Genomic DNA, 17,914 nt, shown 5'->3' with positions numbered 1-17,914 from the left:
AAAATCTGTATGCCGATTTCTCACCTAATTCACAATACATATTAGAACTTTCTAAGAAGTCCTGTTGTTACTGCGGTAATGTATTTGCAAGAAAATGCTGCTTTCCCTTCTGACACCAACACTTGAGGGCATTCCCTGGTTTTTCTCCTTATCAGTTTGGAAAGTGATGAATCAGATATATATTAACAGAGCCTGAGCCATTTAAACAAGGTAAAGTGGCAGAGAGATTCACTGGGATAGAACAAAGTGGTTTTCCCAAAGTATGGGTTCCACAGATCACACTTTGATTGCTTACTTATTTTCTTAAGGAAACAGCTAAATGGTTTTAAATTGTACAATGCAACAAAACTTGCAGAAGTTGGGGAATGTAACAGAAATGTAGGAAGCAGCACAAGAGAATGGTCTCTGTTCTCAGCTGGGCTTGAACTTCACACTGCGGGCCCACTACGCCGGGAGTGGAGGGGTCCGGCAAGGCCCCCCACCTCCGCGGCCTGCACCACCACATTAGGGGATCTCTGGAGGGTGCTCACCTTGTTCTTATTTCAGCCAGGAGCCGAACGACTGCCATCACAGGAGCTGACCCATCTCCTGTTGCAGGAAGTGAGGTATGAATAGAGAGACTTCCCTCCTGAGGAAGCAACATGGACTGGACTGCCTGTACTACCTTCTCAGTAATGGACAGTTTATGAAGAGGCAGTGCCTGATGGTGGTGGGGGGGGCATGGCAAAAAGTTAAATTCAAGTAGTTAGTTTCTAGGAAATGAGGGTGTTATTATCTGGAGTTAATTCTCAAAATTTCAGTCAAAACAGTAAAAGCACCATACAGAAAATTGCAAACTAGTCCAAAACAATTAAAAATACAAAAACCCTGTGGAATATTCCAACCAAAGAAATAAGAAATCTTCACATAAATGTTACTATGAAATAATTATGCCCTATATATAAATATACACCCCAAATAACACTTCAGATAACTAAGTATTTGTGCCTCTGTACTGTATGTGAGCTCATTATTCATGATAGCATGGTTACCATTTGTAGTGACATTTAATAATGCAGTTAAAAATCACCTTACCTCCGATCTTGGAACACAAAGTCTAGACAATGGAATAGTCAATGTGTCTGATGCTTGCGAAGTCTTTCTACAGTCTATGGGTGGGAATCTGACTGTAGCTATACCTTCCTGTTCATTGATAGAAGCCACGACTCCAATGCTTCCTGATATTCCTCTACCTAAAACCTAGAGACAAAGATGGATTAGCACCACTGACCAGCTCCGATGGTGTACGCAACTCTCTCATGGGACAGGTGCGGAGAAGTAAATTCACAGCTGTCGTTCGTGGCATTAAGGAGTAGTTCAGTACGGTGCAGATAGGAAGCACTGAATGGGAGTTCAAATAACAGGTCCTCAAGCCTATTACAAGGTATCACAGTATGACAGAATCTCAAACTTCCTGCTCTAAAATATTTGTGACACCATGGGACACCATGGGGCATAAGTATGATAGTTAACATCACAGAGTACTGTACTAATATTTGAATAACCTGTAGCACAGTGTGGATTAGAATTCATGAGTTTCTCACACTCCTTATTTAGCATGAAGGAACAAGGATTTCTGTCCAACTGGGTGGATGATACCATCTTTACAGATGATCAGTGAATCAATGGATGCAGTAACTTGGGGAGAGCAGGGACTTGGGAAATGCTGGCTGGTTGGTTACCTGAACCTCAGACCCTATCTTGATGGTCTCTTTGAAGCCTCCGAGGGCACACAGTGCGGCAACAGCCTGGCGGGCGATTCTCTGAAGTTTGGCGAGTTTCCTGCCACTACTGCTGCCATTTTCCAGAATGCTCTCTGCATACTTCCCCAACTGTGGAATGTACATCAGCGCACGAGACAGAACCTAAACGTAAGAAGCAGCCATGTAGCAGGAGTTAAAGCTTTGGTCATTTTCGATATTAAGGGTGATGATGTGTCTGTGACAGTGGCTGGCTCCCGTGTACTGGAGGAGCTCTGGCTATGGGAAGGATGAAGTAACTACCAGGTATGACCTTGACATCTTGCCATATTTGCCTTATGTCATTAGACAGGACTGGAAACACACAACCTCAGAATGGGGGAGAATCAAACACTGTTAACAAAATCCCTAAAACAGGACAAAAACTTATCTGTAGGAAAACCATCACAGCTTACTGCCTACAACTCAACACCTAATTTCCTTAAGGCATTCACTTGAAAAAATGACTGTGGCAAACGGAAATGGATTACAGGTCCCTAGTTCTTAGGAAACTATTCATCATGAATTTCTGACACAGCTCTCAGGGAGTATGTATCACAGAGGCCTCCTTAGGACTTAGTAAATACACTTAACAAATCCAATAAACCAAGGCTTCATGATTCCCTAATGTTGGGACCAACTGAACATGAACAAGAAGGAGAAACAAGGAGTGCCATTCTTTTCCTGAGAACATGTCCCCAGTCATCTGCAAAATCAGAACTGGCAGTGACAGGAGACAAAGGGTAACATGTGAAACGATTAAACCAAAGCAAATGTGAGGGGGAAACCACTAATAAGTCTATCTGGTCAATTTGCAAAATCTCTCTTTACTAAAATACGACCCTTCCTAGGTGGGATTCAATTGCTAAACCAGAACACAAACTTCCTCCTCCCTTCTTCCGCTAAGCGGGGACACTGTGCTAACCTTTTCTGCCGTTGTGGTCCATATTTGAGCAGCATTTGACTCAGGTGCCATTAGCAAGCTATGAAGCAAGGCGATCACTTCTGCAGCCATGCTGTTCGCCACGTGCCCACTGATGAAGGGTCGGACGGGGTCAGTCCTGCAAGCGTCAAGAGAGGAAGTGTCAGTGCCCAGGGGTGGTTAAGAATGCAGGCAATGGCTCTTAGGGTTATCGTCAGATGGAAAAATTTTCTAATGATACAAGAAAAAGCGGATTTCATTGACTAAGAAAAAGAGAAGCTAAATTATCATCAGGGAAAAAAAAACACTTCTCTCATATTCTTTCTGTTACCTAAAGAATCCTCTGAAACAACAGACCTCAAACTTGAACTCCTTATACCATCAGGATCGAGGGCTGACACTACGCCGCAACTATACTATTCCTGGCCTGTAAACACAGAACCGCCTGCAAACTTCCTGGAGGCAACATTCATTTCTCCTGCCTACTTCTAGAGAGAAGTTCATGTGCACAGCTGGGCTGGTTTGGAAGAAGTAAAGGCAGCATGACCTGAGTCTACTAATACTCAAAAAAGTTGTAACTGGTGTTCCTGATAGTGGCCTTTCTCAGAAAAACAACCCTCTGGCTACAGATGCCCACTCAGCCAACAGCGGCACCCTATTCGTCCACCAAAAGCTCAGGTGGGTATTTTAAGCCCTCAGTCCTCATTTACAGAAGGTCAAGGGGATGATATACAATTAAAGCCCCAGGAACAAGTCCATTACAAAGAAGATCGGACAGAAGTATAGACAGGGAAGGACTACCTGGCGAGCTCAGAGTTCCTCTCTCGGCAAATGGAAGTCTGGGCAGTTTTCTTTTTGTCACCTGTGGACAGTCCGCTCACAGTCTCTGGGTTGACGGACTCTACGGGTGGCCCGACGCTGACAATGAGGCCTGACTGGGCCCATTTGGTTGCCTTCCGAAGAGCAGCTGCGGCCTCTTCTGTAATCACCTCACAGCAGCCGCCCTGGAGGGAGGTTTGAGAATGTCACCACACCACACTTCCTCACTTTTTAAAGCCTGCTTCCCCGTTACCAAAGCAATTCGGGCTCAATTCTCAAAAACTCACATGTTACTACCTGGCTTTTTATGGTTGTATATGGTATATGTATGCATACAATTCAAATTTTAAAGTTTAAAAACTTAAGGTATAATTGACATATAACAACTATTTCTTTAATCATTTCTCTATTTATGGAATACAGATTCTATTTTGGGTTTTATAAATAAAACCATGAAGAAGAGTATGGTTGTCTCTGGACACTTGAGAATGAATGCCTGTTTACTCTCACCTTGATAATAATGGGTATTATAAGTTTTCTTTTTCTGACAGGTGAAAAATGACATATTACTATTTTTATCCCTTTATTGTGTGATTTTTAAATATGGGTATATTTATATTTTTTGCGGGCTACATCTTTAGTTCTTTTTCTCTATTATTCTTTGAACCTTTCACATATTACCGTTTTTAAAGTATTATTTATTTAATTTTTAATTTTTATTTTATTTTTATTTTTTAAGATTTTATTTATTTATTTGATAGACAGAGATCACAAGTAGGCAGAGAGGCAGGCAGAGAGAAAGAGAGAGGGAAGCAGGCTCCCTGCTGAGCAGAGAGCCCAATACGGGACTCGATACCAGGACTGTGAGATCATGACCTGAGCCGAAGGCAGCAGCTTAACCTACTCAGCCACCCAAGTGCCCTATTTTTTATTTTGAAAGAGAGAGAGTGGACACGTGCATGGGGTGGGGAGGCGCAGAAAGAGAAGGAGAAACAATCTTAAGCATGTTCGCATCTGGCGTAGAGCCCAACACAGGGCTCGATCTCTCAACCCTGAAGGAGAACCTGAGCCCAAATCAAGAGTCAGATGCTAAATCAACTGAGCCACTCAAGTGCCCCTCACTTTTAAGGTATTATTAGGCTGCAGAACTTTCTTAATAGAGCTAAGAGAAAACTTCTAGGTCAAAACTAAGAATTCTCTTTTATGTTTTTGTGTTAATGACAAATTGATTCTGACTAGCTCCCTTGAAAATGGCTTCAGTTAAGCCACTGACTTCAGTTTCTCACCCTTCCTCCTGTGGGAACTTGTTTTTTCTTTTTAAATGTCTCTGCAAACCTAAACATCCCTCAATCATGGGTCTTGTCAGAGCAGGTGTCTCCATATGAGGGTTACCTTGGTCATGTCTCGATCCATTTTCACTACTTTCTCCATGTTGGCACCAGTACCAAGTCTGAAGGGCCGTCCTTCTGAGCTACTACAAGGGAAAGAAGAGAGAGGTGACGATCTTACAGGCAAGGTCAAGGTGGGACTGCAGGCTGTGAGGCAACCTACTACTGGCCAGGCCAGCATTATATGCTACCAGAGGATTTTAAAATCCATAGTAGACTCAATTTTTCAAAAAGGAAATGATTTATTATTGCTTAATTATAGTACTTTCAGGGATCAAAACATTAGCTATTTTTATAGTTGTAATGGTAATTTAAAACCTACATGAAACTGACATACAAACTAAAAACTGAACAAAATCTGAACCTACGACACAGGGAAGGCGGGGCACCTGGGAGACTCTCAGTAAGTGATCGAAATCCCAGTGAGGGACCTTCAACAATGGCACGGGTTGGATGCTTTGGTGTGAATGACTGGTCTTTCTAATAATTCAGCTTCCTCCTCCTCTTAAATCTGGCTCTCCAAAAACTCCTTCACCAAATTTGCACTGTGAAGTTCCGCAATGCCCAAGAATGCTTCTTGGTGATTTCTGCATCTCGCACTCACCTGCCTGACCCCGCTTAGTTTATGCTAGTGGCCCACTAGTGCTTTCCGTTGCCATGACGGCAGGCCAGGGACCAATTAGGAGGATGACACCATCATCACATCATTTATTTGAAGAAAGAAGTCGTCCCCTGAGACACACATGTATGCTCAATTCCCTCATGTTCTGTGAAAGGACTTCCCATCGTCCTCGCTCCCACTAACAGGGCCCTGGGGGTCTGTAATCTTTGGACAGTAAGTATATTTGGATGGTAAGTATATTACTTCCTTATTGAGCAATCATACCGTTCATACTTCAATGAATTAAAGCTTTAAAAAAAGTTTCTCGTATTTCTCCACCTCACAGTCAATGGCATCCTTAAATTTACCAGTGGCTGAAGGATGCCAATGACTAAAACCAGGCTGCATTACATTATTCCTTCTCGAACCCCAAATCACACTGTAGACTCTCCATTGAGCACAAACAATACATTCTCAACAGGGCTTTTGCTCCCTGTTGGGTCTGAAGAAACAGTACCGAGTTGTGGATAAGAGCTTGGGCTCTGTGGTCAGAGGCCTGCGTCTGTGGTTCAGCTCTGCCTCAGTTTCTCCACTGTAACAACAGGGATGACAGTGATTACCTCTTAGGGTTGTCAAGAGGGCTGAGACAGTTGATGCATGTAAGGGGCTTACTGAGCACAGTGCCTGGGACACGGTCAGTGCCTGATGGCATGTGGCCAGTACAATCATCAGTCACCTTAGTAGCGGCTGGAGAACCTCATGAGATGACTGGTCTTCCCGCTTGTGGATAAAGATAGACAGCTTGCCATCCACTGCTTCACTCTCTTCTCCAGGATCTTTGTCCCCTTTTAAGGAATTCTTGGGGCTGGTTTTTGTCAATGTAGTGTCCGGTTCAGAAGCAGTTGGGGAAAGAACTGTCTGACACCCTTCAAAAGGAAACAAGAGCAATTGCAGTGTTATTTGTGCCGCCGCCCCGCACAGGGAAAACTCTGGTTCCGGAGTCTTTCTTCCTCCCTATCCCATCTCCCGCTCCTCCATCGCAGGAGGCATAGCAGCAGCAGCTACTGACCATGGAAAGCTCGGTCTGGCCGTCCACAGCAAGTGGACTCCTCAGTGCCATTCTCCACCAGCTGCTCACCTGGGACCACGTAATCTGCCAGCTTTGCTAAGAGCAACGAGGCGATCTTGGATGCTGGGTCACTGGGATCCTCTTGCTCACTGTTCAGGGAGGGGACAGAGTAGCTCCATGGCGGGAGCTCCACATTTCCACAGTCTTCTACACTCATCAGTGGGAGCGCTGCCCGGCACAGCTGAAGAATGATAAGGACCAGCTTTGGAGATGGGCGTTGGTCAAGCAGCAGGGAGAGGAGTTTGGACACACAAGCTGGCTGGCTCAGGATGGCTTTACCTATGTGACTCCTGAAAAAGAAGAAAGAAAAGGTACACAAGGCTGGGTGTATTGGTCTATAGAAATTCAAGAGTTCCCTACATGGAGATGACCTGGTTCCTGAGGAAGACAAGGATTCGGCACTATGTGCTTATGAAGGAGAACTAAGGTTTTTCGTAAATATTTAATGAAAGCTCAGAACTGACCAATCAATAGTACTAAAAAGGAAAGGTTTTTGAGAATTTTCTGATCCCTGATGAAATTTACTGAACTGCAATGATATAGTTCAAGACAGTGCCCAGAGTCCTACAACTTCATGACCCAAACTAGGAAGACTTTAGTCCTTTATTCCTTTTTAAGCAGTGCTTCAAGACCTAAGAGCTCCCATGGCATTGCACAGGCCTCAACGGTCTGGCTTCTGCCACATCTGACCCCGTGGCATCTCACTGAGAAGAAAACGTCCAGCAGAAACCAAAGAACAAGTAGCTGTATGTGGACAAGCAGGTGTGGGCCTTGTGGCTCACACGAGATGGTGTCAAACCTCCACAGATGGTCTTCTTTTTTAAGACACAGCCTGAGAACAAGAGTCAGCTACATGTCCTGACCGATTCTCTTGCTATAATGAGGGTAAGGATTTTGGGTTTCTTGATTGTAATGGCCTCAAGTTGAAAGGCTAGCAGCTGTGACCAGCAAAGTATTAAAGCAAATGGTATTGTTTTAAATGTAGAGATTCACCTAAATGATCCTCGCAGTTTGGAACTACTATTTTCCAGTGATTTTATTCTCCACTGTTCTTGAAGCAGAAGCTGTCAGAATGGCCTTGTGATTTAGAGGTTTCGAAAGACAATCCCCAGCCAAAGGAAACCCAATCATTTGAGAGGAAAACCACCTCTTCCCACATCTGTGGCTGGGCCTTCCATACCTTGAGAGATCATTGAGAAGACTGAGGACATCCTGGAGGGCGTCGTTCCCAGCAGCCTGGTTGCCACAGCACTCAGTTGCTCGAGCAAGGTGGTTGGTGAGAAGGCTGGACACCTGGCGGGCCAGACCTGAGTGTACTGCCTCCGTAGAGCCGCCTTCAGAGTTGAAAGAGAGAGAGAGGGAGAAAGAGAGAAAGAAAGAAAGGGAGAACCCAAGGAAGCCATGGTGAGCCTGCAGGTGTGGGGAGTCCTCCCTCTCAGCCTCCCTAGGTTGAGCTCTCCTCTTGCCTGATTTTTCTTTAACCTGCTCAGTATTCCATTAGCCACCTAATTAGTGTCTCATTAGATCACTTCTGCACATAAAAAAGGTTAATGATCCAGTGTTGGGGAAAGACTTTTTGTAAGATTGTATTTGTTTATTTGACAGAGAGAGACACAGCGAGAGAGGGAACATAAGCAGGGGGAGTGGGAGAGGGAGAAGCAGGCTTCCCACTGAGCAGGGAGCCTGATGTGGGGATGAATCCCAGGACCCCCCGGATCATGACCTAAGCTGAAGGCAGCTGCTTAACGACATGCACTCCGAAAGACATTATTCTCAATGAAAACGGAATACAGGGGCGCCTGGGTGGCTCAGTGGGTTAAAGCCTCTGCCTTCGGCTCAGGTCATGATCTCAGGGTCCTGGGATCAAGTCCCGCATCGGGCTCTCTGCTCAGCAGGGAGCCTGCTTCCTCCTCTCTCTCTATCTGCCTCTCTGCCTACTTGTGATCTCTGTCTGTTAAATAAATAAATAAAATCTTAAAAAAAAAAAAAAAAAAGAAAACGGAATACAATTCAAACAAAACAAGGAACATACTTCGATTATCATGGAAGAATCACTTTCTTTTTTTTTTTTTTTTAAACTGTGATGAAGACCTCTTGATTTTTAACTCTTACCCTCTCTCTCCTCAAACACAATTAAAGACCTTTCGGGATCTTCCCATTTTCACTGTAGTTCCAGAGGTTTCCCCCTCCCAAGAAGCTCTTGTAAAAAGCCACACAAAATAATTGTCATTCCTGAACTTCCCATGCTCTCTTGGATCCCTGTGCCTACACACAGTTTTTCTGCATGGAAACATTCTTTAACCTGTAAGAATAACTCACATGTCACCTTCTTGGGAAGCTCTGCCTGATCTCTAGCACCGCTGGTCTGGAGGAACCTGTGTGCTGGCCCGGCACTTCGCATGCACCTCAGTTATGGCACTGACCGCACCACAATCATTTGCTCATTGCTCTATCTCCCCCTGCACCTTATTTCTTACAAGGAAGAGCAATGGCTTGCTCATCTTGTGCCTGACTCTCAAGACAACAAAACATACAGCGAATGAACAGATCAGTAACCAAGCTCTATACATACGCCTGGGGTATCATGGAGACATCATCCTTCAACTTTACTTAGATGGATGTATTAACTGGATTGTGGTAATCATTTCACAATGTAAATACACACACACATACATATATATATATATATATATATATAAAATCACATTGTACACTTTTTTTTAAAAAATCATATTCTAGGGGCGCCTGGGTGGCTCAGCGGGTTAAGCCTCTGCCTTCGGCTCAGGTCGTGATCTCAGGGTCCTGGGATCAAGCCCCACATCAGGCTTTCTGCTCAGTAGGGAGCCTGCTTCACCTTCTCTCTCTTTGCCTGCCTCTCTGCCTACTTATGATCTCTGCCAAATAAATAAAATCTTTTTTAAAAAATCACATTCTATAATCTAAATTGTATACAATTTGTATTTGTCAGTCATGTGTCAGTAAAGCTAGGGGTGGCGGTGGGGAATAATACGACCCTAGAAGAGTACAGTAAGCCAGGAAATTGAGAAGATATCTTCCATGTTTTTTTTGTCAACACTGTAGTCAGTCCCAAACAAATATTTCTATGAACTGGCTTCATTGAATTTTCAAGTGCTACCTCCTAACTATATTTTTACTATCCCAGTTTACATGAGACCCCAGAACTTACTCATCTCATAACTGGAAGTCTGACCCTTTGACCAACATCTCCCCACATCTCCTCCTAAAATTCCTGGCAACTGCTGTTCTACTCTTGGTTTCTAGGAATTTGGCTTTTTCAGATTCCACATATAAGGGAAATCACTCAGTAGCTGTCTCTCTGTGTCTGCCTTATTTCACTGAGCACCACGCGCCCTGGGTTAGGATAATCATTTAATGTCATAGCGTAGCCATAAATTTTCAGAGATGCATGCTGATGAAGAGGCTGTCACGAAATCATTAATTAAACCATCTGGTTATGTAATTTAATATAGCCTTTCTTTCCCCCAGCCAGCACAAATAATTAAATAAACGTGTCAACAGAAGAAGTCAATGAATTCTAGAATGGAAGCCTTCTTCTTACCTTCTTCTTTTTCCCACTCAACACAGCGGTTGGCGAGCACCTGGAAAGCTGCCCAGGCCATGGTGGCCACCTTTTGCTTCTTGGTTTGTTTCTCACTGGAGCTGGACTCCGTCTGACTGCTTAGGCTACACAGTCGGTCCATGAGCTGAACGAGGCCGCTGCGTACCAGGCACTTCTCTTCACTCCTGGCCAGGAGGAAAGTTCCACACAGTAAATGTCACTGACCAGCCCTTGGGTTTAAGATTCAGGTTATCAAAAGGGCATAAAACGAGTCAGTGTAGTTCTTTGCCTATTACTTAGGATGGTATCATGCATAACTGAACACGGAAATGTTTCTTTTCAATGAGGATTTCCTTCATAAATAAAGAACTTCAAGTTTTGGTTTGTTCATATAGAGTAGCTAAGTAAAAATTGATGGAATCAACTCAAGATTCCCATTCGTCATACAAAAAACTTATGAATTTTATTATTACGCCACTGAGAAAATAAATGCATTTGTAAAAAGTTTTTGCCGAATATGTTAAAAAATTTTCTAGGGATCTTTTACTTTCCTTCAAACTTCTCCATTTTGACAATGTGATACAGTCCCTATTGGCCAATTCTGATCATGTAGGAAAAATTCAACAATAAGGAATTTACACAGTAACTTTAGGTATCTGTCAGGAGGTAAGCTCCTTTAATCATAGCGATAGTGTCACTGGACAATCAAAGCCAAAAACTCTCAATTTTTAAAAATTAAAAAAAAATTTTAACTATCTATCTATCTATCTATCTATATATATATATATTTAAAGATTTTATTTATTTATTTGACAGACAGAGATCACAAGCAGGCAGAGCAGCAGGCAGAGAGAGAGGGAAGCAGTCTCCCTGCTGAGCAGAGAGCCGGTTGCAGGGCTCGATCCTACGATCCAGGGATCATGACCTGAGCGCAAGGCAGATGCTTAACTGATTTCAGCCACCCAGGCGCCCCCACCCAATTTTTTAATTTAAAAATATTTTTCTTTTTTTTTTTTTTTTTTAAAGATTTTATTTATTTATTTGACAGAGAGAGATCACAAGTAGGCAGAGAGGCAGGCAGAGAGAGAGTGAAGGAAGCAGGCTCCCTGCTGAGCAGAGAGCCCGACACGGGACTCGATCCCAGGACCCCGAGACCATGACCCGAGCTGAAGGCAGCGGCCCAACCCACTGAGCCACCCAGGCACCCTAAAAATATTTTTCTTTAAGCAACCACACTGCAGTGTAACTCACATTGTGAAGCATTGCCTTCCTTACCTGGTATAAGGTATGGTACACAAGAGTCCGATGCTATTTGCACACGCAATAGGGTAACGAGCACACAGAGACACGACAGAGGTCATGGTCTCCCCGAAGGCTTCCTGGACCTGCTCCACCATCCCACCACAGGTTAGTTCTTCAATTCTACGAAACAGAACCAAAGCGAAGGTTACTTGAACCACGTTAGAAGAGTGACAGTGAACATAAGAGCAGAGTGTTCTTCTGAGAAACCCAAGAGTGTCTAGAGGGATCGAGAACTGAAGGGATCTTGGAGATCACCAGTGTTTCCCGGGCTACAGGACCACGGAAGACTATCAGGCAGCATATCTAAAGTTGCCTCAAAGACAATGCCCACACTCTAGAAAAGTCTGGGAACTTTGAGGCTAAGTCAAGTCAAGCAGGGCTCTCTACCAGGACAACTTGGAGCCTTACAAGGTTAAAGTCCACAGTATCTCTAATGGCAAAAGAATGGTACTCCACATGACCCGAATGCATTTAATAAGGAAATCATCTGAAACACGCCTATAATATCCTATGCAGCACTGAGTTTTTTTTTTTTTTTTAAAGATTTTATTTATTTATTTGACAGGCAGAGATCACAAGTAGACAGAGAGGCAGGCAAGAGAGAGAGGAGAAAGCAGGCTCCCCACCGAGCAGAGAGACTGATGTGGGGCTCGATCCCAGGACTCTGGGATCTTGACCTGAGCCGAAGGCAGAGGCCTTAACCCACTGAGCCACCCAGGCGCCCCTGCAGCACTGAGTTTTATAAATGCAATTGTACTAATGACAAAATCAAGGCCCAAATAGATTAACTAAGTGTCCTTTTCAAGTCCACACTGTGATTATTAGCAGAGTATGAGAATCCAACTGATAGAAGACTTTCTCAATGTAAACACATGATCTGGGGTAGATTCTACAGCGATTAATGTTAGTTTTTTTTTTTTTTAAGATTTTATTTTTATTTATTTGACAGAGAGATCACAAGTAGGCAGAGAGGCAGGCAGAGAGAGAGGAGGAAGCAGGCTTCCTGCTGAGCAGACAGCCCGATGCGGGACTCGATCCCAGGACCCTGAGATCATGACCTGAGCCGAAGGCAGCGGCTTAACCCACTGAGCCACCCAGGCGCCCCGATTAATATTAGTTTTAAACTGGAACTATCCGGATTTACCTACAAGGATATGCTACAGAATACGGTTTATAATAGTAAAAATAAGTAAATAAAATCTAAGGTTGGAAAATCAGGATTGAATCTGAGTAAAGGTTCAGGAATAGGAGGCAGTGCTATGCAAACTACTAAAAACATTACAGGGGCTGTCTATGGTCTGAATAAAGGCAGAACAGATACACTAGAATGTTAACAGGTTTTACCTTAAGGCGCTGGATTTACAGCACCTATTTTATTTTTATTTTGTACTTTGGGATTTTCTGCATTTTTTGAAATGTCTGACATGACATTACTAACTGAGGGGAAAAGGAAAAATGCTGCCAGGGTTATGGAGAAATATTCTGGAAGTGAGCTGTGGTGGCCAGTGCTATTCACTCTGCCTCCTGGGCACCACTCTGGTTGGGTGAGCATGTGAAGGGGACAGACAGCTTTCGAGATGGCGGTCCCTTCCTCTAACCCAGGCTCTCCGGGATTACCATGACTGGGGCACACCTGTGCTGGACATGGGCAAGAACTGAAGTCCTGTTTTATAAACCAGAGGTTTTGGAGAGTTTTGTTTCCAAACAGTAACCCGGCCTCTCCTGATTGATACAGAAATTTCTCAAGATATTCACGTTACTCTTAGTTAACGCATTTTCCTTCAGCCACTGCTCTCTGCTTGCTGGCCAGAATTTCTCAAAAAGCTGTCAGGAGATACAAGTAGCTCTAGACAATTCTAGTCCAGGACCTGTAGACAAATGCCCTTTCTATTTCTATCTGAAGATCTTGGAAGCCCGGTAGGGAATAGTATAGAAAAACTCCTCACCAGTAAGTTATAAAACCTTCTTCAAAGTTCATATCTACAATTGGGTTTTTAGAAATTGATCCAGTAAAAATAAGCACAAAAGTACACAAAAATCTAAGTATAAGGATGTTGACTATACATCAGTAAAACAGAAAAAATGTTTCATGTGTCCATGAGGAGCTATGTGTCCACCAGGAGGGGAGGAGTTAAGGAAGACACAGCCATCCACACCTGCAGGTCCACGAGGTTCTTCAAAACTATAAACCAGAACTACATGCATTGACATGAAAAGACAGATATATCCAAGATACACTGAATAAAACAATTCCCATGGCAGTGTTCTATTACAGTATAATATAATCTGACTTAGGAAAAAAAATCATACATATACACACTTCTGTGTACAAAGAGAATTACACAGCCATTTGTGGGTGTGTAGCTGTTACAAGCAGCTCTTAGGGACAGGATGGGATCCAGGAGGGGAAGGGGGGTAAAGAGACTTCTGCTTTCTGCTACATATGCTGATGTTGTGACAAAATTGTGGAACACTAAAAGAATATATATATATATATATATATAATATTTTAGGGGAAAACACCAGTAAATACTACTGTCTATGATTTGGCTTCAAGAGTCATCTTTGGAATGAAGGCCTTTTGCCCACCCTGGTCAGGAAGGTATGAACTACGAGAAATAACTGACCTGGGTCCTCCCTGCAGGACCATAGTCACTGGACCCACGAGGTGGGTCACGCCCCCGACTCGCACAGCGGCCGTAAGCAATTCCCGCATGTGCACCAGCGCCTGTTTGCGAGTATTTCCCCGCCGCCACCTCGTCTGTGCGGCCAAAAGAAAGCTGCTGCTGGACACCTGAAAGGCATGAGAAGGAAGTCCACTTGACTCTTGGGGGCTGACACAGTCCCGTCCCCCCCGCCCCACCCCGTGCTGCTAGGTGCTATTCCTTTGTAGTCGGCAAAACGTGACCTACGGCTTGGTCAGGGTTGGTGCCGATGAAAGCAAACAGCTGGCCCAGCAGGACGCTGTAGGTGGGCTTGTCCCTGCTGTCCTCAATGGCCAGTGACTGCAGGAGGGTAAAGGAGCTGCTGCGGTGGCTGGTCACGTGGCGCCGCCTATAGGAAAACCAAACAGAGCAAGATCACGAAACAAGACCCTCAACTTGGGGAGTGAGCTCTGATGAAGGTGTTTGGGGGCATGTGGGGATCCAACCTTGGCCATTAGCCGTTTACCTCTGATTTGCTCTGGTAAATTCCAAATCCTCATTACCAATCATTTCCAGATCAGAAGGAGCTGACATGCTGCGAAGAAAAACAGGCTGTCGCACAGCATGAGATATCACCTTTGTTTCTGAAGCTGATTTACAAGCTGGAACAGAAAGGGATAAAAACGTTGGCATACATGCCATCTGATTTGTAAGGACAGCAACAACAGCTATCCTACTAGACTAAGAGTATCTTCGCTTTCTAGGAGAGTTCATCTATCAAACCAGCTAGCACAGCACGCTGATGATTTTTAGGCCCATTTTTTAAAACCTAGATATTAGGGTCAAAAATTATTTCAGTGCGAAAAACTGTAATATTTTATTATATTTGGTTGGAAAAAAAGGCTGCAAGATTCATTTGATTTCATCAACTCTCAGCCTTCACCCTCATATAAGCATTCTAAAAAGCCAGAGAGGACAGAGAAGGTCATTTCTAGAATCAAAAATTTCTTAATTCAAATAAATCTAAACCCATTTTTTTTTTCCAGAGACAGCCTTTCCTCCCCCCCTTGAATCCTAGATTTATTTAGCTGACTTACTGACATTTGGTGGTACCTTGTCTTCGATCAAGTTGGTGTGAGTAAATATCACGCTTGAGCTAGACTCTGACTGGGCCTTCCTTAGCACTACCCAGGGAAATGGTTGTAATTACAAAAGAACACTTTGATGGTAGATGACAAAACTATATATAAAGATCATCCAAGGGAAAAAAAAGTAGAGAAGAGGTTTATCTTGACTCTGTCCTAAGAATGATTAGGCAGCTGGGGTGCCGGGGTGCCTGGGTGGCTCAGTGGGTTGAGTGTCTGCCTTCGGCTTGGGTCATGATCCCGGGGTCCTGGGATCGAGCCCACATTGGGCTCTCTGCTCAGCAGGGAGCCTGCTTCCTCCTCTCTCTCTGCCTGCCTCTCTGCCTACTTGTGATCTCTCTGTCAAATAAATAAATTTTTTAAAACCTTAAAAAAAAAAAAAGAATGGTTAGGCAGTTTCAGTCTAAAAACATTTTTGAAGATGTTATTGCTCAGCAAACTATTGGTTCATGGTCTCTGATGGCAAGAGCCTCTTGGAAAGCATCATAGCCTCACTGAGTGGTTAAGTCTTTACATGGGATCTTTAATTAACCAAGGCCTCATGACCAGGGATGCGGTCAGCAGACGATCTCAGTATGTGATCATACTGTAGGCTTGGCACACTCCCCCTGATGTTCTCAGCAAATGGTCTCCTTTCACTAGGGTCAGACACCTGAACCACCCTAGACTTCTCTCCCGTGTGAGGGGAGCCTGTGTACTCAGCTGGGATGAAAACAGGTTCGTCTACTTGGCAGTGTCCATCAGGCTATGGGGTTTGATAACACGGGGTCTCATGTTTACTCATCCTGCTCTCTCAGGACAAGAATTAAAAACTGTCATTATGGGCTATGCTTGGTGCTGGGGATCCAGCTTCAGATAGAAGGCTCATTGACTTCTCTGGGAAATGTCCTTTCAGGCTAACAATTAAAACGTGACCAGGAAAATACTGAAAATTCATGTCAGAAGGTTGCACATAATTACTAAAGGTGCAATGCAAACTCAGTTTTAAGAGGAAAATATGATGCACTACAAGATTCACAATGTTGACTATCTAATTAGACGTGCTACTAGGAAAATGATAAGCCTTAAACTAAAAGTAAGGGGCATTAGATTATAAAAACAGATGTCACTGGGCTCCCAAGAAAAACTGAATGAGGCAGGTGGGGAGGTAGCCCTGAAGCTCAACTGACTTACAAAACACCACCTGAAGTCAACGCAAAGTCTGTTTTTGGCTTTGAGTATGAGATCTCAAAATCTATGAGAGAAATCTATGAGACGGAATAGCGCAGAGTGCCCGCACGGGGCTGGCTTTGTACCGGGTGTTTCCGCAGGGGTCCCCGAGATGCTTCTTGTGAGGCCGGACTGGGCCGCGATGGTGACATGCAACAAGAGCTCGGCTCGGTTCATTAAACTCTTCACTAACGTCTTCGTTTTAGCCAGTGGGTGCGAGGGTTTCTGAATGAGAGAATTCACTTCTTGTAGGAACTTCTCCCTATAAAGAAAGGCTGATGTGCATTTAGTCGTTCTCACGTTCACCAAAACCAGTGTTCTTTAATGACAAAGGATACAACAAATAGAGGGAAACGAAGCAAAAGAAATCTGATAAATATCGCTCCCCTTCCCCTAGCCGAGAGAGCAGTGTTATAAATGCACCAATTTTAGTTCCTTTGGCCCAGTTTCGGTTGCCTGTATGCTAACTTTTGAAGGCTGAAATCAAAATTTCCAAGTTTACAAATGAGTTCCAACTCAAATATTTAGTGAATGCATACGATTTTTAAAAATCTTCACATCTTGTCTTAAGCATCAAGGCAGTAAATCAGCTTTACACAGTCATTAACATCACTAACCTCAGTGACAGGACCATGTTTTCAAGATCATTTCCATCAAAGGAGACTTCTTTCATTGAACACAAAAGTTCTAGTTCTTTCATTTTGTTCTAAAGAAGGAAAAATCAAGAAAAGATGGTAGGCAGGATCTGCAAAAAGGGAGTTTTACTGTTCATGTCAAAAGGAACAGAGAATTTCGGGGGGGAAAAAACAATACACCACCTCTGGTCCACATTTCTATGCCAAAGCACATCTGTAAGTTATTCTTTGATATTTTAATGATTATAAATGGCATCGAGTAATTTCTGGGGACTTCTTCAGTGCTTATAACTGCTCTTCATTTCCTAAAGCTTGCAAGCAAACTATGATGATGGTAAAAACTATCAATCAGTTAAAAACAACTAACAATTTGTATTTGTACTGTTGATATGTTGATCTAATCAATTTTATTTAACCTTTGTAAAGAATGGGTACATTTTGGCGTGGGAAACATTTTAACAGGTAACACTATTTGGTTTCCTTCCCTCGCCCCACACACGCCTTTGCACTATACCAGTGCCCCAGTGATCAATCACACAACTTGCTCACCTCATTGAAATGATAATCATAGAAGAAAGGCATGTTGTTCTCCAGCTTTCCCTGCATGGCATCATCAACCTCGCTTTGCCATTTCTGCTCCAATTCTGCAACACTCTGATAGATTATATTAAAAAAATAAAACAACGTGAGAAGAGATGTAAAATAAAAACAAGTACACTCTGCGAATTTGGAAATTTTAGCCCTAACTTTTTAAAACACTT

General features: G+C 43.4%; 1 protein-coding gene across 8 annotated transcripts in view; it reads right to left on the bottom strand.

Annotated features, from left to right (window-relative positions):
- HECTD4 (HECT domain E3 ubiquitin protein ligase 4) overlaps window positions 1–17,914 on the bottom strand; it is a 184,529-nt gene that overhangs the window by 54,286 nt on the left and 112,329 nt on the right. For 5 of the 8 annotated variants that reach the window (XM_059139623.1, XM_059139624.1, XM_059139626.1 and 2 more), the window contains exons 27-44: window positions 17,703–17,807; window positions 17,136–17,224; window positions 16,605–16,780; window positions 14,691–14,826; window positions 14,432–14,573; window positions 14,147–14,313; window positions 11,493–11,639; window positions 10,218–10,402; window positions 7,818–7,971; window positions 6,647–6,927; window positions 6,245–6,434; window positions 6,026–6,100; window positions 4,912–4,993; window positions 3,502–3,704; window positions 2,704–2,839; window positions 1,722–1,904; window positions 1,075–1,239; window positions 531–700 (exon numbers count right to left, since the gene is read on the bottom strand). In XM_059139623.1, the coding sequence (XP_058995606.1) occupies window positions 531–700; window positions 1,075–1,239; window positions 1,722–1,904; window positions 2,704–2,839; window positions 3,502–3,704; window positions 4,912–4,993; window positions 6,026–6,100; window positions 6,245–6,434; window positions 6,647–6,927; window positions 7,818–7,971; window positions 10,218–10,402; window positions 11,493–11,639; window positions 14,147–14,313; window positions 14,432–14,573; window positions 14,691–14,826; window positions 16,605–16,780; window positions 17,136–17,224; window positions 17,703–17,807 (2,786 nt within the window). The remainder of the gene's footprint in view (window positions 1–530; window positions 701–1,074; window positions 1,240–1,721; window positions 1,905–2,703; window positions 2,840–3,501; window positions 3,705–4,911; window positions 4,994–6,025; window positions 6,101–6,244; window positions 6,435–6,646; window positions 6,928–7,817; window positions 7,972–10,217; window positions 10,403–11,492; window positions 11,640–14,146; window positions 14,314–14,431; window positions 14,574–14,690; window positions 14,827–16,604; window positions 16,781–17,135; window positions 17,225–17,702; window positions 17,808–17,914) is intronic. The other 3 variants (XM_059139629.1, XM_059139630.1, XM_059139631.1) reach the window with 1 other exon arrangement.

The sequence above is a fragment of the Mustela lutreola genome, chromosome 11 (assembly GCF_030435805.1).
Source record: "Mustela lutreola isolate mMusLut2 chromosome 11, mMusLut2.pri, whole genome shotgun sequence".
NCBI lineage: Eukaryota > Metazoa > Chordata > Mammalia > Carnivora > Mustelidae > Mustela > Mustela lutreola.
Note: the sequence above shows the minus strand (reverse complement) of the source record. Positions and strands in the feature narration are given on the sequence as shown.